Raw genomic sequence first — 23,993 nt, 5'->3', positions numbered from 1 at the left:
GAGAAGACGCTAACATGAAAAGAGCTGGCAGCAGGGAGTGAGTCCTTCGTCTGCCTCTCGCTCTAACGGGTTGCCGAAACTAGGTTACGCCACCTCCAACACTAAATGCGCGGTAAGACGGCTTACATGATGCCAGACCGTCTCAACACACCAACCCCTCGTATGCGCTTGATCGCATTACCACGAGCTCGCTCTCCTCCCCCTCTTCCACTTTGCTCGCGTGGGAAGGCGGCACTTGAGAAGCCAACTCCTTTCTTGTCTTACCCTCGCACACTTTCACTTGCACCTAAAGCACAAAGTACGCAGGGCACAATAGGATCTTGTCAAACTTAGACTTTATACGGAACATGATGCGGTTCCACTTAGGCGGTCATTCTTGTGGCACCACCAGATGCACCGCTGCTTTGCTGCCAGGTGCATGCATCATTGCATAGGCACTATTTAATAGCTGCTAATGGCGAAATTAGGCCATTACTAGCCCTGCAGCGTTGCCAAGATTACGTTGAAAGCATACGCTAGGCATTTATAGACAATTTAGCCCAAGTGAAATCTTGTTGCAGCTGGCCTTCAGATACACATTGTGTTTATGTCACCTTTGTTGCATGCCATTCCTTTCTGCACTGTTTGTAAAATCCATTCTTACAAACCAGCCTGAAACAAGCCTGTGTTGCAAAATACTGGTGAGCTCTCAGACTACTTATAAGAAAGTATTTTTTACCTCTTATAATCATGATGTCAGCTGGACATTCCGAGGAGCTCAATAATCATGCTATGCAACAGCAAGGTGGGCAAAGGCGCTCTTGCGGCACATGGGAACCCATAGATCTGGGGGCACACGGAGAGACTGCTCCCACTCTCCTGCTTCTACAGTGACTGCCACTGCCAATATTGCCTAACAGTAAGTCCTCTTCAAAGAGTCTTCAAAGAGTGTACAGCTAGCAGGCCCACTTAAAGCAAGTGAAACAAACACATTCCAGAGTCCTTCCTTGAGCATGCACCTGTTATCAAGCAAACAGCCGACTCACCCTTTGCCCTAAAGGAAACGTTGTAGCCCCGGGGAACGCCATACCAGTCAACCTGAGGCAGTGGCGTCCAGCGGACACGCAAGGCATGAGCATTCACGGCCCGCACAGTGACGTTGCGTGGGGGATGTGCTGGTGGTGCCTGGATGGTCTGGAACCACTGGGAAGGCTCGCTTGGTGGGCTGGGCCCTACCACATTGGTGGCCATAAGGCGCAGGCGGTACTCCGTGAATGGCACCAGCGGGGACACATGCAACGTCCGCGCCCCGGGGGCACTTGTCTGCATGCAAGATACCACTTATCACAATAGTGATAGCTGAATTCAACTTGGGGACTGCCACAGTGCATAGCTGTTAAGCTGAACATCTGATAAAACACAGATTTCCCAACAGGCTCATTCAAAAAGGGACATATAATTGAACTACAAACTACAATGTTTTAAATGTGTTCTATGGTAAAATGAGCAGCTTATTAAATGAGAAATATGACCATCTGCTCCTAGGAACACACAGCATGCAATGAACACGTTATAAAATTTTCTAATTATGTTTTACTGCATTCACTTGGAGGACTGATGAAGGGGATCTACATCGGTGTCTGCTTATTCACTGACTAAGGGGCACACTCTCCAATCGTGCACACCCTTGTAGTTATTAGCTTAGTCACGTGGACTAGTGCTGACCTCATGGACTGGTATCCACTGCTCAGAGCGTCGTGTTTGGGCTTCCACAATCCAGCGTGTGATGGAGGTGTTGCCGTCAAAGCCAGGTGTGAACTGAAGCATCACTGAGAATGGCCCAATGTTGGACACAGCCAGGCGTCTTGGTGCTGTTGGCAACACTGAAATACACAAGTCGACACACTTAATTAAATAACAAAATAATAAGATTAAAGCAAATCCTAACTGTAAGAGAAAAATATTTTATCATAAAATATTACACTGATAATTCATGTCATTTTGATAATATAATTATCATGAGATAATTTCGTTATTCAAACTTGCATAATTTGAATTAACCAACAACTCATACTTTCTGGTCTAATCACAGCTACATGCATCTCAGTGGGGCAAAGCTCTCAATAATTTGAGCAGATCAGGACATACAACAATTCATTTCCTTTCATTTATTTTCACCTTAAAGGACCGGAGGCATTACATAAAGGAGGGCTTTAATCCTTGTGACAATGTTAGAACAAATGTACAGAACAGTAAGGAACAACAACAAAAACAAAATATAAACAAAAAACACACTCAAACAAGATTCCTCAATTGCACCTGCCACTTATTGCAGAAACTTGATGCTTGTCATATGTAAGAGGCATGGGACACAAAAAGAAAAGAAGAGGACGATGTGCGCCGACCGGTCCGAACAGCACAAGCTCTCGAGGCGCGTGACCCGAGGGGTGATCGGAGGAGAAGCGGTGCCAAGGTGGCATTATCGACGTGGCTCTGGGCCAAGAAGGTTGGAGCGCCAGCTTTGCACTGGCAAAGGGAGCCATGGAGGTTCGGACTGGCCCATGACGCTGGCGACCCAGGGTGTGGCCGTCGATCTCGGCGACGTTTGAGCGAGGGTCTTTGGACCTGCTGCAGCCTCCCACGGCAGTGCCGGGCACTCCAGGCATTGGTTCATCAGCAGACCAGCACGGATGGTAGTCCCTGGGGCGTCCCGCCGGCACTCGGAGAAGAAGCGGCGGAGTCCGCGCTAGGCCTAGCCAGGCAGGCCGGAGTGCCACGTCACTAACATAGTTCGGGACACCGGCATCCGAGACGTAGGAGCTGGCCGACCGATACCAAGGAAGCAAAACTTGCGGAGTCGGCAGGAGCACTGACGGTGACCAAAGGCTGACGCACATCGAACTTGGAGATACGAGCCACGACTGAACTTTGTGAGAGCGTTCCTTTTTGTAAGCGTGCAGCTATAGGCCAGTGTTGCCGGACTTTCGAGCGGAACGCGCTAAGGACGAACATAGGGGAGGATAAGGATATATTTAGGCTACGCAAGTGTGGAGATTTATCTTTGTCAGTTGAGTTTTGAGTTCCATTTTGAGTGTGTTTTATTTTGGGTTGGTTCTTAGTGAAGTCTGTTTGCTGTGCTCGCCTGCGTCTCCAGACTCCATCTCTCCCAACATCTGCACGGCCCCGAGATCGATAGTGACAATGCTTTAGTGAAAATTTCTAATGCCATGCTGTCTAATACTCCAGTACATGCTGTTGCAGGACTGTGTAAAGGCCAGGATCACATCACCTTGGCACAACAGCAGTTACCCTTTTGATTTGGCTCATTTGTTGCTTTGCAAGCTGTCAGCCTTGTTCTAGTGACTCAAATGAAGACGTATCTGAAACTTCCCTTTCCAAATACAACAGAACCCCCAATAATGAAAGCCTAAGACAACAAAATTCTCGCCACAACAAAATAATTTTGTATCCCCTGCTAAAGCCCATAAGTTTCAATGCATATCATATCTCTCAGCAATGAAACATCACTAAACTGTAATCCCACATTAATGAAATTTGCTGTAATGACAGTCCCCATATTATCTACCTATGTAACACTTACAGAGTCGAAAAAGTGCTCAAATACATTTTCTGTCCACTGAAATTCCATAAGTTACCAACACAGCATGCTCTTTGCACCGCCCTTTTTGGAACAGCAAAACAGCAAAGTGGCAAAACCTTTTTCATGTGCCGAAAGACGCGGCTGCCACTTTGTCAATCAATTGCCTATTTCAAATAGCGTGGCCACATAGTTATTGCTTTTACTGACAATTTGCATGCATAATGCATGCATATTTTGCAGCTTGCATGCATTGAAGTTGGCCTGTGGTGCGCAGAGAAAGAAAAGTGCTGCAAAAATAAAGACGCCCATTTCCCACTGATGCGGCCATTTTTGTGGCACTTGAGAAGGTGGTTGCTGCATGGGCAGCCACGTTTCTGCACTGATTATGAACTCTAGCAGTCATCGCCTGAGGATTTGGCGTTACCATATGGAGCCCATACTCTCGGCCGATCCCTTTTGGGGATACAATAACTTTTACTAGATCTTGCAGTTAGGCAACAGACGCGCCAGCGTCTATGGCGGACACAGGCAAAAGCATTTCTGGCAATATGCCAAAGCAGTGTGCTTAACACTGCAGGAACGCTGTTGCTTGTAGATGCCGATGCATGCGGTGCTGAATAACGCAAGCTCTCAGAGAAGTGAACGCTTCCCATAAGTGATCGAGAATATTGCTCCATGCCATCGCCACAACTGTTGACTGATGCACGGGGCACATTTCGTGCTGTCAGCAATGTAGTTCTGGATAGCCTCAAGCAAGGGTTGCCAAAGTAGGCTAGCAGAATTCTGAAAGTAAACTTTGGCTTTTCAGCACACTTCCTTTCTGTGCCGTCTCGTTTTCCAACAACGAAATTCTTGCTAACACAATTTTTTCGCCTTCCCTGCCGATTTCGCTATTGCAGGGTTGAAATGTAGGTGAATGTTTTACCCTGAAATAAGGATTTCGTGTGTTCATATGTGTCCTTCCCACGGAGAAAGCTATAAGCCTTCATCTATCTGTCCATCAACTATCCTCAACAAAGGCTGTCAGCATGGTATCAATCTACATCAGAGTCTCACAGATCGAGCTGGACACAGCACCATTTTGCAAGAATGGAAGCTGTCCTTATGCGATTATATATATGCATTTGCAGATAAGAGAGAGCGAGAGAGGGAGGGGGGGGGGGGGGGGGGGAGGACAAGGACACACAAAATATACATCACAAGCACACTTCTGTGCTCTCATGTACTCAAGTTTCTTTTGCACCATTGCATCTGTCATAACTATGCACCACGCCAAAGCCTCAGTACCCTTACCTGGTGGGATGCCAGATTTGATAGATGCTTCAATGCTCGGGCCAGCCCCGATAACTGTCCACGCAAAGACCTCGATGGTGTACCACGTGACAGGGCGCAGGCCCCGCACAGTGGTCTCGGTCTCGTCAGCCGTCAGGTTGCGCAATACTGCTGACCCAAGGTCATCTTTGATCCAGTACCTGAGGGTATAGCCTGTAACGGGGCAGGGAGGTCATTATTGTACACTTAATTTTAAAAAATTTGGCAGTTTAACCCAAAAGGCAGTGCTAGCAAGGTTTAGTGTCACGCTTGGACTCCTTGCACAGTGTTGTAACTATATGTGGGTGCGACATGTTGGTCACGCCTCACCACATCAGAGTTGTGATGAGTAGCGACACCAATGACGTTTCAGGCATCACACCTCGATAGTGCACGAGATGACACTGACAAGAAAATGTTGTTGTTAGTCAGTACTCGGTTCAAGACAGCAATTATTTTTGCTCAACATTAGTCCTCCCCAGTAAAGTATAGTGGGTGTCATATTTATGTCTTGCCAATTCTGAAAAAATAAATATATGAAAAAGATGGTCCCAATGAAGATCACATTCTTCAAAACATGATGTTTTAACTTCTGTACAGGAACATTGTTGACAATGAAAGCCAATGGTGAAAAACTTGTGATTAGGTAATGCCACATGTCACAGGTGTTGCACATATGTGCTAGGGGGAGAGATGCCTACATCTGTGTTCAGAATCTGTGCATCATCTGAATACAGTAAAACCTAGTGACTATGAACACCACATTAACTAACTTTTCAGATTAATGAACTCTTCAAAAATTCCTTGCTGACTTCTTATAGTTTCAACGTAAAAATATTTCAGTACTACGAACTTCAGAATACCGAACTTTTCAGAATAACGACCGCCCAGGATAATGTCGACTAGTAACGTAGGCACATCTCTTTCTTCTTTTTGCACACACCTCTTTCTTTCGCGCGTGGTGAGATGTAACCTCCGTACTCGCGGGGAAGCCACACAGTCGCACTTTGCATTATCTAGAGTGCGTCGTTTATGCGCGCTAGCCCTTTGACATAGTTCAGGGAGGCTATTCTGTAAGTGTCCACGTAGTGGACATGTCCATTTCATCTGCTGCTGAAGTGTTATATTGGCTGGGGGCATCAGCTCCTTACGACGCATACCCCAACTCAGCCAATCAGAACTCCAGCAGAAGACAAAATGTACATGTCCACTAGGTGGACACTTACAGAATAGCCCCCTAGGTGTATCCACCTTGATCGAGACAGTTGTGTTTACGGCAAAAAATGTGAAAAACAAACAAAAAGCAAGAAACACTGCGCTTTGGAGGTGACGTAGAGCTACCTTTTTGTCGGTAGTTTTCTCGGTGTCGCATATGTGTTGCGCGTGTCACTATCACTAAACGGTGCTTCGGTGAAACGTGATGGAGGAATCTACAGAAACTATCAACAGTGGGTGCCAGGAGCCAGCAGCGACGTTTTCATGGATAGCTCATATGGTGACAACTTACGAACTGATGGATTGATGGAGGGAATGGTTAATTTTGGGGCTTTCACTATAACAACCTTTCACAATAATGAACAACTTACCACAGTCCCCTGAAGTTCGTTATATCCAAAACCATGATATGATTAGGCACGATGTAGTGGGGGGGGGGGGGCTCCACATTAATTTTTAACACCTGGGGTTCTTTAACGTGTACTCAATACATTTACACTGGTGCTTTTGCATTCTGCTCCCATTAAAATGCAGCCGTTATTACCAGGATTTGATCCAGCACCCTTGAGCTCACCAGCGCAATGCCAAAGCCACTACACCACCACGGTAGGTTGCAAGAGCCGCACTTGTGGCTAGCGTGTACAGTATGCTCTGTAGGCGCTTAACTGCAAACCTTTATGCCTTTACGTTATCTGGAATGATTATTCAACCTCTTTTAATAATTGCTAGTTTTGTTGATATCTGTATGTTTACAAGGCGATACACTTATCAGAAAAGGCATTTGTTTCTGGTTTGATCCCTGAACCAGGACAAATTTTTTTCAGCTGTGCCCAACACAAAATTTTAAGGTATGAACAAGGGCACATAAAAAAGTGTGATTTCCGCTATGCACATAGTGTACCCTCCAGACCCTCTACAAATGCATTACCACCACTTTTGTGAAGCAGCACCAATCTTTGACGAGCAACAGCGTTTCTCAATATACCACTCAGATTACTTATGCCTCTGAAAATCATCTTCGTGTCAAGCCCAGTCAATGAGTGTACACTGTACTAGCCCAATAAAATGGCCAGCAATGCACAGGCAACCCTTGTTACAAGTAAAATATGCAGGATAATATTTGTGCCTTGAGGCATGAGTCCCCATAGTCTATCAAGAACTTTTGCCAAGGTGCTGGTACTTAAATAAAGCAATCTTACAGTAATCCATCGTCACAATGAAGTCAGCGGGACGGCGAAAAATTTGTTATAGACGGTAATTCGATATAAGCGACCACTCGAAAAAAGCTGAAGCAGTCAAGCTTTAATTGCGCCACAACTGCGAGGAAGTCAACATACAATGTATTCAGTGAAGCAGAACTTTATTCAGGTGCAAAAAAGGCAGTGAGCTATGGCTGTTTCAAGTTCTTACCAGGCGCGAGCAACCCCTGCTCTAATTTATTAGACCAAGCATTGCACAAGGCTGTGGTCGCTACCCGTGCATTCAACCTTATTTCGCAGCAGGCGTAGATAATCCCACGTCTGCACCATAGTTGGCACTTCACGTAGCTTTTCGTCCGCTGGCTCTCTGTCCTCATCGGGGCCACCAAACAGCGTCAATTAGTATCTCTGTATCTATCGCTGGGCCAACCACAGCAGCAGCATCAGCCAACGTGAATATCTCGAAGTCGCCTTCTACCGGCAATTTTATGAACAGCCTAGTAAAGAACGCTGCAAGTCCAGTCATCATCAGGCTGGTCATCGTCAGCGACGCTGAAAAGGGGGGGGGGGGGGAGGGCGGCGTGTGCAAAGCAGTTGGCGACCTTCAAAGGTGCGAGTTCTTTCCATGAGAAGCTCAGAAAATGCATCGCACCAAGCAAATCAATGCTGTACCTCTTGCTGGCGTCATACACTGTGAACATGCGCTGCAAACTAGCCTAGCAATACAGCTTCCTGGTGGTCTCAATAATGCCCTGATCCACCGGTTGCAGTACCGCGATTGTGTTTGCAGGCAAAAATTCCACAGCGATTGCCTCGAGGTTATTGATCTTCCTGCAGCTCGGACAATTAACAATTATGAAAAGCACTTGCCAATTCTCTGCATTAAACCATCTATCTAGAAGGCGCATGTAGTCTTCAAAAATAGCAGCAGTCATCCATGGTCGCTTATTACTTCTGTAAATGCATTCCTTGGGAATAGTTGCATTTCAAAAGCACTGCGGCTTCTCCGCCTTCCCCAGTATCAACAAGGGAAGTGTGTCCTCGCCTGTTACATTGGCACCAAATAGAATCGCGACATGCTCCTTGCTCTGCTTTCCTCCTCTGGAGGATCCGCCAGCCATAGCGAATGTGCGATTTGGTAGCAGTAGAAAAATACAGCCTCATCTAGGTTGTAGATGTCTTTGTGTTCATACTTTTCAAGTAGGGCTTGGAGCCGATGTTGGCACCATATGTCTGCAGATTCACGGCTGTGCTTTCGCCAACGATCAACTTCAAGGTCACGTAGTATCGTTTCTTGAACCGCTCAAGCCAGCCACTGCTGCACTTGAAATCTTATGTCAGTTTTTTGCCGGCCGCCTTTCTCAAATTTCTTTATCAGCAGAACTTTCTGCTTTAAAGTCGGACACTATCACCTGGAGACTGATGGAGCCATTTATCACCGTAGACCACGAAAGCACATGCGAAGCCTGCCTAACGAAGCACACCGAATCACACACACTCACATGGCCTGCAGCAGGAATCCAAACTCACACGGCGTCAGTACCAAAGTGACTGAACGCAGTGGGCAACACAAAAGGCAGAAGCTTCAGAATGTTGTGAGGGCATCTCGCTTTCCTCATCAGTGTGCACTGGTGATGGTGACAGTTGCAATGGCAGGCTTGGCATCATCTTCACATGCAACAGAAGAAAAGCAACCGGAGTTTTGGAGACGAAAACACAGGAACCGCGGAAGGGCACCCGTTAGTGGAAGATTGTGCTTGGGAGGGCAGGCTGGAAGAGGGCAGCTGTGGAGGAGCAGCAACGTCGAAACTGGCGGCAAGGAGGCGAGAAGTTGATATGAAGGCGAGTGAGAGGAGTGTTTGGTGTCCAAATGGCTTGCAGACTGGAGAGCAAATGAGGGGAAGGCACCGGCCGCATTTATAGGGGGGGTGCAAAGGTCACGGAAGACTATGACAGTATCGCGCTGGAAAGCTCTGCAAATGCCGTAGCTCGAGTCTGAGGTTGTGTTTGCTGTGCTCAAAAATCAATTAGCTGCTCATTGTAGGTACGCAGCGTGACTATGATAACCGAACGATTTTGCAGTAGAGGCTTTGCATGATCAGTGGGCAATTTTTTCCCGAGGTGTGCAGCCGTGAAGTTTGCAAAACGAGAGTTTTTCAGCGCACCGTTGTAGATGACACTGTGATAATTCTACGGTTCGAGTGTCGGTGTTTGCGCACCGTTGCATACGTGCCATTGACAAATGTCTAGTAATAAAACTCAATGACCCTACCACACATTTAGACTGTTCGTCTAAAGTTGGAAGGCACGAATCGAGCATGACTGGCTCGAGAAAAATGGCATTGTGCGCGAGCTGTGTGATGTCTCGTTTCACACGGCGCATGATCTTGCACACTGTGCACAAGGACACATGACTAGCGGTATAATTCAGTGCTACACGAGTACTGAGGCAGAACAAGCTGATCACAGAGTATGATCACCCGCTGGAACACGGTAGAACATAGTTTCGGTACCTGCGCACGTGACTGCATGACCGTGGGAACAAGTAGGCAAAGCGGAAGTACATCTCTCTTCCTTTGGTGCGAAGTAAAACAAAAAACACACAGACATTCCGTTTGTGTGTTCTATTATTTCTCTACAGTTAAATTCGTCAATTCAAGCAACAGACCACACAAATAACAGATGTTGCCTTGAATAATTCTCGAAGTCATGTGTCACCACGAGCAACGTCACACTGCGGACACGACTATGTAGGCAGGGACACCGCTATGTCACCGTCCGGCTTGGAGCGTGGTCGCCACAAGAGAAAGAGAAAACTGCGTTTGGATTGAAATTTCAGACCTTTCCGCTGCGCGTAGCGATGTAATTGTTTGCAAACACAATCCTTAGCGCGCATTGTATGCTCTGCGCTTGTCAGCTCAAAATGGCCAGACCTGGTGCGGGGCCCTTTGATGCAGTTCCTCGCGTCGAACATGGCACATATAATAAGACAGACACTTCTTTTGTGCTTTTCGGCATGCTGCAGCGCTAGAAGTGCTCTTTAGAGCAGTAAAACTTTGCTCGTCAAGCGCATTCCATGGAATGCTACAACGCAACTCAGCCTGCGGTCTTTTGGCCACTTTTCGGCATCCAGGAAACAGCAGTTTTCTGGCATCGCAATGCATCAGGAAAACTTTATTTTCGTGGGGATTCTATTACGGGGGACACCAGTGATGCGATTGTTACCAAGAGTAGCTGTTCGAGCGGGCTTTTGACATGGGATTTGACAGCTTCCGTATGCTCTGCAGTAAACAGCTGGGAGCACTCGGCACTCACTCAGTACCCATTACTAGGTGGTCATTGGACGCAGGTCTGGTACTACTTTTGTGGCCTGTTCTGTGCCTACATGAGACTAATTCGTTGACGGCATTAATTTGACATTACATACGCAAAGGGTCGCCACCACTCGGCGGCAGCGATGCCTCCGCTCGCCACTTCGCTCTAAGCGGGTCAAGCTCTTCGTGCGCTTCAAGTAATGCGGCTTAAAATGCGTGTGTTTGGGTTGGGACCGGAAGAAATTTCGAATAAAGCGATATTTCGGGCAAAGCAATTTCGTTATAACAAGGGATTACTGTACAACATTACATCAGCTCGTGCACCAAAAATTATTCGAATAAGCATATACGTTAAGAGACAAACTGCAGATCAATGCCATATAACAACACCAACCCAGCAAATTCCCATTGGACTCCTCGGGGGGCGTCCACAGCACACGTACTGAGACGTCCAGAATGTCGTCGAACTTGAGCGACTTCACGGGCCCAGGCACTGCGAAATTAAAGAGAGGGAGAGAATAAAAAGAGAAAAGATGAAAACAAGAAGCATGGCAATATATGAAAGTGTGGCTCCCTTTTAATTGTTACGAACATTGCCATACTGATTTCCTTGTGAATAGCCCTTCACCTCAAATCAAACCAAACTTTATTATATAATACTTCCACAATACTTTATCAAAGGCAAGCGCTCGAAACAAAAAGGAAAACGGACATATTCATTTGAGAAATCTTGAGCCTCTGTTTACATGACAGTCAGCGTAATGGTGACCTAATTTCAGTGTTACATTACATAACTTTGCAATATTTTATGTTATACAACAGTGGTATGATATAATGTTTAGTGTTACACCACCAACAGCAAGGAATAATTCTGAAAAACACTGTCCACTATAAAATTATAGAAAATGATATCATTACCTTTCTGTTACAAAAATACAATTCAGCATTCTGTTACTCACGCTTTATAGCTTATTTCCATTGCAAGATGACCTGCAGCACACAGTTCATATAACATGCCTTCCCTTTTGCCTAAGCAATGCCAACAGTACACAGCCAAATGTGGCTGAGAGCCACTATGAAAAATGTGTCAATGAGGTTGCCTCACCGTCCTGCTTGGTTGTGACCAGCACTGGCTTGCTGCGTGGTCCATTGCCAGGACTGGTGAAGCATAGCACAGTTACATTGTACATGTGGTACTTGCGCAGACCCGTGATGACTGCCATGTGCTCTGTGGTTGGTGAGCCCACATTTGGTGCCACCAGAGCAGTGGCGTCCGGCGGTGACAAGCCCACCTCGCGTCCCCTCAACCATGCCTCAACACGGTAGCCCTGGTTGATGCCATTCACACGCTGGGGATCTGGGGGAAGCCACCGAACTCGCACGGCCGTGGAGTTGAGCGCATCTGCTCGGACAGCAGTGGGTGCTGCCTGGGGGACTGCACGAGACAGATAGGTACTCGCTGTAGACTTAAAGGGACTGACAACCAATATTTAAGGGCGCAGTTTTTTATGACACAGCGAAAAACTCACCCTTGGTAGTGTTTACACCTGCAGCGAGTGCTTCCAAAAGCACATGGATATTTTGTAAGCAGAACTTTTTTTATCTGAGCAGTTTGCAAAAAAGAAAGTGTTCCTCCTCCAGCAAGGCCGAGAAGTGAGAGCAGTGACGACGGTCTGCTTCACAAATTGTGAAAACTGCTCATCATTCTGCTTTCACAGAAGTGAGTGCAACCACCTATATTTCGACCTTTTCAGCCAATTTTGAAAATACTAAGCTGGTACAATAAGTTTGCGTTGTTGTACAGACCTTTCTTATAGTTGTACCGTGTTTTCCCTGAAGTACAGTCGCCGACCGTTTATTCGCACCTCACGGGGACTGCGAAAATGTCCGAATAAACAGGTGTCCGAAAAAGCAGATTAAGAAAAAAAAAATGAAATCCTTTATTTCCACGCACTTATTCGGGCTCGGCAGTAGGCTTGGAAGAAATCGTGAATGCGCCGTTGCACGCTGTTCCGTTTACGCGCTATCAGATAAGCCTGAATCTCGGAGAGGGTCGTACGGTCACTATTAGCGGCTGAAAGCACAGTCACTGTTTGTACACACTCCGCATGCCACGGCAGCGCAGCACATGGTGCGTCATCTTCCGACTCAGAGTCATCGTCCGGCGGTGCAGCAGAAAACTGACGAATGATCTTGCCGTCGTCAAGTTCTGCGCATGTCAGTACAGCAGTGTCAGCAATTATGAAACTGTAAAATGAGACGGTGTCCGGAATCGCAATGCAATGACTGCGCATGTCTCGGCAGAACATTTCCCGCGTCAGTAGGGAGCACATCGGAAGGCGACAAGTTTTCCCAGCGCAGTCTGCACCGGCACTGTCGGCGCCATTAGACCCTTGACGCGATGTTTACGTATGCCGCGTTAGATCACCGAAACCTCGACACAGCACACAAAGCAAACACCACCGTGCCGACACCAGTCGCACAAACGAAAAACGCGGCCTGCTCGCAGCGTCTTGTGCGAAGAAACAAATCAGCTGCTGGATTGTCTTGACGTGGCTTACTAAGCTGAAACCGGAACTGCTGCAGAGCCACTCTACCTAACTAGGCAGAAACGCCGATGATGAGCGGGGATTTCCAGTAGCGCCACTTCGTGGGGCAGCAAGGAAGCTCCGTTCAAAATAAAAATGGCGTTCAGCAAGTCGAACCTGTCGAACCATGCACCGGTCAGAGTCGGTGCATGGTGCTCTCGAACGAGTTGGCTCGAGGAGTGTCCGAAAAATCAGACGAGAGGTTGCAAGGTGTCCAAACTTTCGGCAGTTGTTATACATTATGGTCTATGGGGAGAATGGCGGTGCCGCGAAGCTGACCGAATAATCGAGCATGTCCGAATTTTTGGAGTCCGGAAGATCGGTCGGCGACTGTACATGCATATGTCAAGGCTAGCTGGCCCCTGGTGTTGTTAGTCTGTCGATATACGAGCCAAGCCAACTGATCGATAACTAAGACGAAGGCAGCGCCACTTTTCTACTCACTACAAACGAAGGCTTATCTGCACACTGCAAGCTAGAAAAGGCTTATAAGAGAAAAAAGTGTGCTGCATTTTAGTACCAATAAAAAGACCACGAACCATGTATTCTCTTAGAAGATGATGTGATAGCTCACTTATGCATCTTCATGTTCTTGCCATATGAGGAGCCAAACGTAGTTTTTTGTGACTTTTAATGAATTAAATATACAAACCTACGTTTCATGAGAAAAACGGGGTTCCTTTTAGCCAATACAATAGGCAATCTTTCCATTCATGTTTTGAGCGGTTGTCTGTCCTTTTAAGCCTCTTCAGGTGCATGATTGGTAAGCTCATAACAAAGTTCCACAATTTCTCTTCTCATCAATAACTTGAAACAAAGCAACAGCGTCATCATATTCGATAACAATGTCCCGAGACTATCACTAGTTTCAAGATAACATGCTGGAAATGCGCTATGAATACAGGTAAGCATCCTTTATTTAAAAAATTCAGCATAATTTTATAAGTTTCATATAGCACTCAGCACCCTTCTTGTCCTGCTGCTTTTTTCCCCTTCTCAAGTATTTTCTTATCCTATAAGCACTGGAAATGGCACAAGTGTTTAGAGGGCTCCACATCACATTTCAGGGGAGTTAGGTTGTAAAAGTCCACCTAGTGGACATGTCCATTTCGTCAGCTGTGGAAGTTCAGGTTGGCTGGGCTAGGTTGCGCATCCGTGGCGAAGGGGCACCACAGACAATCAGCATTTCAGCAGCAGACGAAATGGACATGTCCACTAGGCGGACTCTTACAGAATATTTCTTCAGCACTGCAAATAGGCTTCAATGAGGTTATGCGGAAAGCTGCCTCACCTCCTTCGAGTGTGCGCACCAGAATGCTGGGAGAGAAGACACCCAGCCCCTTCTCATTATACGCAGCCACTTCAATGGCGTAATTCTGCCACACAATGAGGTCTTCAAGGAGGGTACGCGTTGTGGTCACATTCTGCATAGACCAGGCACTGGAGGAGTAGCCAGCCAGCCGGAAGCGGACGACATATCCAAGCAGACGGCCGTTGCGCTCGCCCTCAAGCGGGGGCTGCCATTGAAGCATCACCGATGTGGCAGACCGTGGAGCACCCACGACGTTCTGTGGTGGACCCCCAGGGGGCTCTGGGGGTACTGACACGGGCTCTGTGGGGCCACCAGGACTGCCCTCACCTACACCGTTCACAGCACTGACTCGGAACTGGTAGCTCACCTGCAACCCAACCTGGCTGTCAGCACTTCCTTTACCATGCACCTACAAAGTTATGGCGTTTGGCAAGAGTGTTCAGCAAATCACTTGTTACCTTTAGACAAGTGGCCCAGACCAGTGTTTCAGAACGAGTCAATTTTTTCAATTTAATTTGGCACCTGCTATACCCACAAGAAGTTTATCCTATGTGTCAGAAGCAAACAGTGGTAAAAAACAGGACACAGAATGAGAAAAGACACAGGGTGCTGTACTGGCTACAAACTGAAAGATTTATTACTTCGGAAGTGGCTTATAACCCTAAGAAGGGGCAAAGAAAATTAAAATTTCACAGATTGCAAGTATGCACAGATTCCATGACTCCATAGACAGGTTTGCTCCAGTACACATATCTGATGCAGAGCAGGGTTTGTACAAACCATTCAATTCAAAATGCAAGGACAATACAAGGACAATACAAGGATTTCAAGAACGAAGAAGGCTGAAATTCAAGAAGAGGGAAACAAACCTCATTCATACTTATTATAAAAAATAGTACAATATCCTACTTAAGCTGCAATTTCTTGCAGCTAAGCAGCTGCTGAGTCATACACACCACAAGCTTTTTAACGGGCTTTTCAAAGCTGAGTTTTCCATTGTAATGATGAACATCGCCTTCCAGCATGATGGTTAGCAGTGTCCAGCTTCAACCAAAGATACTCATTGTGTTACAGCCAAATGGCTGAAACTTACTTTCCGCCTAGCATTTATAAGGCCTAGGGGTCGAAAATGTAGCGAAATGGCTATGGTGTGAACCAATTGGCAAAACAACAAAAATAGTGGCATGGCTTGGTCACGTCATCTGGCTTTGACTAGCTCCACAATGGCAATGGCAATTTAAACAAGCCTGTTCTTGGATGTGGACATGCCACATTTCATTGCTTAGCAACACAAAAAAGAAAATGCCTAGGATTGTTTCCCAGTAGGCAGTGTCCCTGACATAGCCCTGATCCAGAGTTTGTTGCATTGAGGGTTCAGGAGTTGCCCACCACACCAGTTTCAAGAAATTCAAGGAGCACCTTTATGTTCAAGAAGTTTCAAGGCCTCTTGAATTTTTTTTTCTTCAAATTTTCCAAGATTTCAAGGAGGTGTACAGTGCAGTCAAATTATAATGGCATCAAAAAGAATGAGAAATTCGATCGTTGTAATGGATTATCTCTATATCTGGACTGCCATAAAAAAAGCTGCAGAAAATAACTTTGTCGCTATGATCCCAAACCCAAATTTCCCATTTTCACTATAGAATAGATGTTGTATAAAGTAGGCTGTGAAAATAAAATGTCTATTTATACTTCTAAATAGCATGTCAAGTATTAGGAGTGATGAAATGGTAAGAAATCTGCACTTCCTATTGCAGCAGTTTCAGGTTTACAACTGCGGTGTGCACTGTGTCTAGCTGCTGTGTGAACACTGGCGGCAATCCTTTAAGCATGCACAAGATCATTGAGCAAATCGATCAACAACAGCACAATTTGAGTGAACATTAGGACTGGGGTCAAAGACGGGCCACCATCAATCTCGTCGTCACTGCCGCTGCTGTTGTCACCTCTGTCACACAATGCCGCCGTCTGTCACGATAATGATCCCCTCGTCGAAGATCGCTTCAGAGAACGAGGCAGCACTACCTGCACTCAGAAACTCCTCCATTGAAGCATGAACTGTTTCATCTTCAGAAGCGAAGTGCTCCCACAGCTCAGTAATGTCGGCGGTTTCCACTGTGTTGGTTGCAAACTTCTTTGAGTGTTGCAAAATTTGCAGCTTCATCTCACGCAACAACACTTTGCGGTTTGTCAGCGCCATCTTCTACAAAGTGGGCTTTCCGCTGCTTCCAACACGCATTTCTATGCTTGCTTAAAGAGGGAAACGGAGGTTGCAGAAAGAGTGGGTGCCACCGCACCATTTTGCTTCTCACTTTCTTTTTTCTCTTTCTCTCCTCTGGACGCATATGGGGCGTGATCATGAGCGATGCGGACATGAAGCAGCTGGCATCATCCTGTGGCCCCCTGCGCCAACTTGCAATGCTCTCCATGACTTTCACAATCGGCGTGCCAGGTGGGATGCACTGAACGGACTAGTGGTAGATACAAAATTGTGTAGCCAGACTTTATGCCTCATCTCAGCATCGTTTGTTTAAGGGATATTTAGCAACGCAAATGTCACAATTATTCTGCATGTAAAACACTGGAGTGAAAAGTTCCTCTCAGATGAAGACGGGGGATTCGCGTCACAGGTGCAATGTGAAAGACACCGTGAGGCCTTCACCAATGTGACCACAATTTACGAGATGACGGGAATTGCAGCTTCAAACTGCTTTGTGCAAAGTAAAAACAGGATTTGCTGATCCATTCAGTAAATAAAATTGTGTTGATGTTTTAAGCATTGTTTATTCTCTTGGTAACCTCGATAATTTGACAATTGGTTAATTCGGACATCTTTTCCAGTCCTGTGAAATACCAATTAATGAGGTCTGACTGTATCTAGTAGGGGTGTGCAAATATTCCAAAATTTCGAATATTATCGAATCTTATATTTTTAATATTTGTATTCAATTTGAAAACTAGGTAGTCATAAATTTTCAAAATATTCAATTGGATAACAAATGCATGAAACAAGTCGAATATATTGCTGGCTGCGCGGGCACCAACACGGTTCTTAGTGCTTGCTTTTATATAATCTAAGAAGGTGTGTCTGATTTTGTGCTGATGGGATTTTGCAATAATTTCATGCCGCTGGCGAAATTTTGCCTCTAAAACATGCTTAGCCACTGGACATCTAAGCTTTGCAAAAAAAGTCAGCCTCTCAGCAGCGAGAGCACACTCTTTGCAGGTTCCACCCCCGATCCTGAGCTTATTGCTTGACAGCAAATGCTATCAGTGACGGCTGGTACAGGGTCAATGCCTCCGAGTTAACGGGAAACTGAAGCGGTGTAGTAAGTCACAGGTTGGTAATAGATAACTAGCCAAAATTACTCAATTATCCAAATACGCAATCTTTAAGTATGACAGCTTACTATTATAATTTTTCTTACCAATGACAATGTAATTTCAATGTTCCAACATGTTAAAATAAACCAACTTGCTAATAAATGCCAGTGCATATCATAGTTCAACATTCTATTGGATGCTACGTATTCATATTAAATTTGTATTGAAAATTTTGGTATTTGCACTCCCCCAATTGTTATGCATGTTTTTTTTTTCTTATAGCCCTAGTGCATAAGTTAACACTTATAAGTCTACTCATTGCTGTAGCCGATATATTGTTAAATGTGGTATTGTTGTGAGTGGACTGATTTGTATGGACCCTGGATGCAAGACTTAACTACAAAACACAACTTAAAATTGCACCAGGCTCTCGCAATGGTTACTTACAGAGGGCTTCAGTTGTGAGACTAGGATAGAGGTCGCCTCTGCAGAGATGTTAGAAAGGGCTGTTGTCCAAGGAGCCAGGGAATCAACAGTCACTGCAACCGAACCACATGAATCAGATGAAGACAGCCAACATATGAAAACTTGCACGACCTCGCTTGCAAGTGAGCCTGCACAGCAAGCTGCTAGCACAAACCATTTGCAGAATGGCACAAACCAATGACACACACTGCAAGCATACATTCTGTGGAGACAAGCAGAGCCAAAGCATTAACAGCAGACTTATGCTCCCAAGACACAAATGACTGCTTTGTAGGTACACACCGGGGCCCAAGCAATACGGCAATTATTGTATTTTTTTGCACAACAGATGGAGCGTCATCCCAGAGCAATATTTAACAACCACACTTTAAAGAAATACATACGTGCACAATGCTTGCAAACCACACAACAAACAAAACACATGATGATGTGCGAGAGAAATAAAATAAAGCAATAAAAAGATGGTGATCACGAGGCGATGCAAAGTGAGTTCTGGCAAGTGTGTAACTTCAAAAAAGAAGAAAAGGTGTTTGAATCGGAAAAAGTGCTCATGCTAGCAAGTTTCATAATAAAGCAACAGTTATGCTCAGAAAGAATACAAATGAGAGCAGCAAATGCAGTTCAGCAGATTAGCGAGCAACAAAAGCTGTTAGCACTGTACTCACGCCAAAACATGTCTTCTGCTGAGGCAGCAAATGTGAAAAAGGGACAGGAAAGAAGGAAGAAGAAGAAAAAAAAAGAAACCAATTAGTCGCAGTTTATCACCTCTAACTGCGCAGTAATGAATTCAGGAGGCACAACAAATGCCCGAAGACAAATAAAGCTATTTTTTGGTGACACTAAACTGCGTGTTTTTCTACTTAGACCTCAGATTCATAAATAAAGTCAAATCTCGATAATTCGAACTCGAAGGGACGCGAATTAAAAGAAGGACTTGTTCTTGAAGTACTTGTGCACCACAGCACGATAAACCGACCGTGCAAGTCGTGAAATATCACGGCACACAAGCACACAGCAAGCGAGGGCCACTAAACTGCACACGCTGGATAGCTCTCACTTCACGATAATGGCAGAAAACGAAACTTCAGGGAGCGGGCTAGGTGGGCACCGGGCTGGCGGGGCTGGCGGCACCGACGCGCGGAGACCATCGAAGGTGAGGAAGATGAGAGAGAGGGAAAGGGGAGCATAGTTGCAAGGAAGGGCGAGAGGGAAGCAGATCTGTTTTCTTGCCAGCTTGCTGGATGGCGCTAATTACGTCTGCCACCTATAATACTGCCATTGAAGCAGTGGAATTGCCAATGCCGGACTGGGCCTCTGTCGCTGCTTCCTTTTGTGTGCTGACATGCTTTTTCCTTCGTCTGCTGACAGATTGACACTGTGCTTCTGTTCTTCGTCCTGTGTTCTTAGCACGAGTACTATCTTATCAACATGACGAAGTCGTTGCCACTGATCATAATTATGTTGGTGTGCTCCTTTCTGTTGCGGCATTGCCGCATTCAAAAGACAAGAATGAGTGTTGCCTTCACATCGTTGTATTCAAAGTCTGTCTGGTTGTACAGAATTGGATATGGCGCACTGTCTCCAACCACCTTTCCATCGGAGCATCTCTGTTTAGGCTCACCATTGTAAAAAAACAAGCGTGAACAAGCCCAAACCAAGCCAACCAAAACAAGAGCGAGCGAGAGCTGACGTGAGTAGACAATAGTGCGAAACAAGCAGTCCGGCTGAACCAGACACAAGTACGAATAGAGCCATTAGGCAGGTCCGCATGACACCAGTTTCCCACATGTACACCACTGTAGGGTGGGCCGCTCTCATTGGTCTGCTCTGTTCGCGGCTCCCATGCAGTGGCAGTGAGCTGTCAAAAATCTGCCCAGGACTGATTCCTTCCGCAGTGCACGTTTTGTTGCTAGTGTGGCTGGGGCATTACAGCACGATAAAGAAACAGCGACCTTGCCACTAGAGAGAGAGAGAGTAAAATTTCCTCCACTTTATTTTTCTTTGTGTGCCGTATTGAAGGGTCTCTTCTGAGCATTTCCTCTATGGCAGGGTAAGAGCAATGCTGCTCAGAGGCGCTGCCGCCTGATTTGGCGTGCTGCTGAGAGCATTGGCGGAGCGCAGTATGGTTGAATTAACCGTTGCAAATGCTTGCGCGTTCGAATTACTGGGTGTTTTTGCCTATTGGAATACATATATATTTGGCGAGACATACAACCGTCAGATCGAATAAACCGGAACTTCGAATTAATGAGATTCGACTGCAGAGGCTTTTTGCCTCAAAGTAAATACAAAAAATTTAAAAATTTTTAATTGAAACAATTATTTTTTACTTTGAGTCAAAGTAAACTTTGTGTACATCAATACAAACTCTGATTAATGGCGGGCTGAATTGAGGGCTTACTTTCTCACCTGATACCACCCTTAATTATCTTGCATAAAGACTGAAAAGAAATTGCTAAGCCTAAGCAGTTATTATTTTTTTTTATGCAAGCATTCGAACATGTCCAAGATTAACTGGAAAGCATTGCCGTCGCTTGAGCACGTGCAGGTAAGTTTTGTGTCTTCCTTCTTTTCCGCCACTGTGTGACGTTTCATTTTGACAGCTGACAGTTTGCATTTTTGTTGAACCTTTCGATGTGCTATCAGTGTCAAATGAAACATGAAGAGCGGAGCGCATGGCCTGAGCATTAGTGAAGGCATAGTGCGCGCCATCCAGTAATCACCACTGACAGGCGCACAAATCCGGTTTGGTCGCACTGCACAATCTCCCATAATGAGATTGTTTGCTTCTGTTTTGGTTCTTAGATTTAAAAGGGAGAAAAGAAAAATAAACAAAAACAGAGGCTAGAATATTGGCAGTTTATGGCGAGTATTGTCACACAGTTTGCCGAAACCATAAGTGCTATCGACGTCAAATGAAACGTGAACAACTGTGTACGGTGCAGTTTGCGCCGTCATCATGAGAGATAGATTCGCTCATGTGGTTTGCCGCTTGTGCGCCACATTCATTCTTTCGATCAGCAAACTTGTGCAGCGCGGTATTGCTGGCCGCCCCGACAGTGGCCGCTGTGGGCGTGCCGAGCACGTTTAGCTGTTTGACTCCCAGATGAGCACAGTGTGGCCAAACCGGATGTACGCACCTGTCAGTGGTCATGACTGGACGGCGCACACTGTACCTTCACTTATGCTTGGGCCATGTGCTCTGCTGTTTACATTTCATTTGATACTGATAGTACTTGGTGTCCATATCAGCATGCATGCCTGCCCTTCCATACCACAAATCTCTACCAACTTGCTCAACTTGCAGTTGTTCTACGGAACAAATGACATGGAGTGTAAAATTCTTGGGCCATCATTTTGAGACATGAAACTTTATGCCAATTGCCAGCGGAGCTGCTATTGTGGCACCAAATGAGGACACGGTTAGACTGCGTCCCACTAACACACAAGCTGATCATCAAGGATGCCCTTAACAGTTGTCAGCAAATCTGGACATAAAGCTTAGAGCAATATTGCAAGTGTTTTATCAGGAACAGTACAGAATTGGTAGAGACCTAAATTGGCCAAGGAATTGCATGACACCACAACCAAGTACTTTGGTGAGATAACCCACCTACAGAATCAACTGACACTGATAGTGGAATGCTAAGTTATTATTTCAAATCACTTCCCCAAAACCAAGTACCAAAATTTTTGTTTTCTAGAGTGTGAACATTCGGTTTGATTCGAAAGATGCTTTTACTATTTGAAATAGTCAAACCCCCCAAAATTGTTGTTCAATTCAGCTTCGCTGCAGTAGCGTCGTGTTATGCAGTGAAGCATACAAACGGTATTGCGGTGAAGTTTATTTATCCATGCAGTGAAGCATACCAAAAGTAGGGAAGCATTGTCACAGAGCCTCTTCTGGTGCTTATGGTCACATTGACACTGTCATCTCAAGTACCCACACAGCCTCTTCATGCATCTGGATAACAGCCGCCAGGTGGAAACCTGTGTCTGCTACTAATCTGGCTAAGTGCCTAACTACAAATTTGACCAAGTAGCAAGCTTGGCAATAGTTTTAGACCCTCGTTCTAAAAAAGTCGAATACCACCAGGATGCTTAAATTGCAAGATGGATCAAAAACATTGCTTTGGAAGAAGCAAGAAAATTGTCAGCACAAAGGAACCCAGATATATCCTCCACAACAGAGGCTTCTGAAGAGGCTCCTTCTGTCAGCATTGCAGAAATAAGTCTCAACCAACAGCAATTTTCACTGCCACAAGCACAGATTGAAAGATATGTGCACGCATAATGTAATTTTGGGCCAAGGAGAAGATCCATGTGAGTGGTGGTGTAGCATGGTGCCCACTGTTAGCTTGGCTTGTGAAGAGATACCTGCCAATACCAGACACTGGTGGGTCCAGTGAGCAGCTCTTTTTGGTTTCTGAAGGAATTGTGACATGCAGCTTCTCCGAAATATGTTGAGCAGTTATCCTTCCTTCTAGACATTAGATGACGTCAGTTATGATACTGTCAAGCAAAAGTGTTTTGTACTAGAGAATTTTGTTGACACAAAGTGTACTTTCCCTGTATATTACTTCATGTGCAAAAAACGTGGTTCTTTTTTTTTGCATATCTCTAATTTTGCAAAACCAATAGCATTTGAATTCGCACTGAAATCGGAAATTTGTCGTTCGTAGACTACTTTTCTAATTTTTTAACGTTTTTTTACTACTTTACTGCTTTTTTCAATAAACTCAACTCCAAAGACTGGCACTTGAGCACCTGACCCCACTGTTTCAGGAACTGTAAAGGGGAAGGATATGCTGTCTCCAGCATGTGAACAGGCTGCAGGATCAAAATCACATGACCACCTACATCTGCACTTATATGTATGGATACGCGTCAAAGAATAAACATTTCACCATCACAGGCTCATTGTGTGTATGAACATTGTGCTGCAGCAGAGCACTGTAGACAACACAAGCAATCTGCAGACACTAAATTCCTGCAGAAGCTCAAAATAGCATGCATGAACAGTGAATGGCATACTAGAACCAGCAGACAGCCTGATCAATCAAACAAATGCATTTCAGTGCCTTACCACAAGGCACTGTTGCTGCAGGTTAGCATGTAGTCAAGGTTTTTGTTAGCATCCAATATGTCACGGCAGCAGAACCAGACATCTGTTGAGTAGTGGAATGACTTTTAGGCCCTTGATAATGTGGCCACACTGCATCGTACAACGGCATCTGGAGGATGGCTCTGGCAAGTAACGCAAGGCACAGCAATGGAACACGCTGAGCAAGTGTGCCACAGTGACTCTATGCCCTCTACGATTTGTGGTCAAAAACTTGCACAGATCCAACACACTGTGGAAATCAATGTTATGCGAACCATATTGCAGATACTTGGCTATGCAGCATTGCTTGGGGTTCCACAAAGTGTTACCATGTGATCCAACATGTTTGTATGTAGCTGTGTGTGTGATGCGAGTGTATGTGTGTGTGAAGGACAGCAGCACAACGTTGAAGACAATCATATGGAGGCAACAGCATGATTTCTACTGCAACAGCCTCACATCTCTCGTGTAGCAGAGCTCTCATCAAAGATGACAAAGTCACAACATCATCTGACCTGAATTGTGTGACACTCCCGTTAATTCGGCTTCGGTTAAATTGA

The 23,993-nt window shown here is 45.5% G+C and overlaps 1 protein-coding gene across 3 annotated transcripts in view; it reads right to left on the bottom strand.

Moving 5' to 3' along the window:
• Positions 1-23,993, bottom strand: part of sdk (sidekick cell adhesion molecule) — a 115,929-nt gene that overhangs the window by 55,546 nt on the left and 36,390 nt on the right. Inside the window, exons 13-20 of one of the 3 annotated variants that reach the window (XM_065452642.1) lie at positions 18,995-19,012; positions 18,291-18,382; positions 14,499-14,886; positions 11,725-12,054; positions 11,014-11,112; positions 4,874-5,065; positions 1,705-1,862; positions 1,026-1,302 (exon numbers count right to left, since the gene is read on the bottom strand). In XM_065452642.1, the coding sequence (XP_065308714.1) occupies positions 1,026-1,302; positions 1,705-1,862; positions 4,874-5,065; positions 11,014-11,112; positions 11,725-12,054; positions 14,499-14,886; positions 18,291-18,382; positions 18,995-19,012 (1,554 nt within the window). The remainder of the gene's footprint in view (positions 1-1,025; positions 1,303-1,704; positions 1,863-4,873; positions 5,066-11,013; positions 11,113-11,724; positions 12,055-14,498; positions 14,887-18,290; positions 18,383-18,994; positions 19,013-23,993) is intronic. The other 2 variants (XM_065452643.1, XM_065452644.1) reach the window with 2 other exon arrangements.

Source organism: Dermacentor albipictus, chromosome 8 (assembly GCF_038994185.2).
Source record: "Dermacentor albipictus isolate Rhodes 1998 colony chromosome 8, USDA_Dalb.pri_finalv2, whole genome shotgun sequence".
NCBI lineage: Eukaryota > Metazoa > Arthropoda > Arachnida > Ixodida > Ixodidae > Dermacentor > Dermacentor albipictus.
This window is presented reverse-complemented; position numbering and strand designations above follow the sequence as displayed.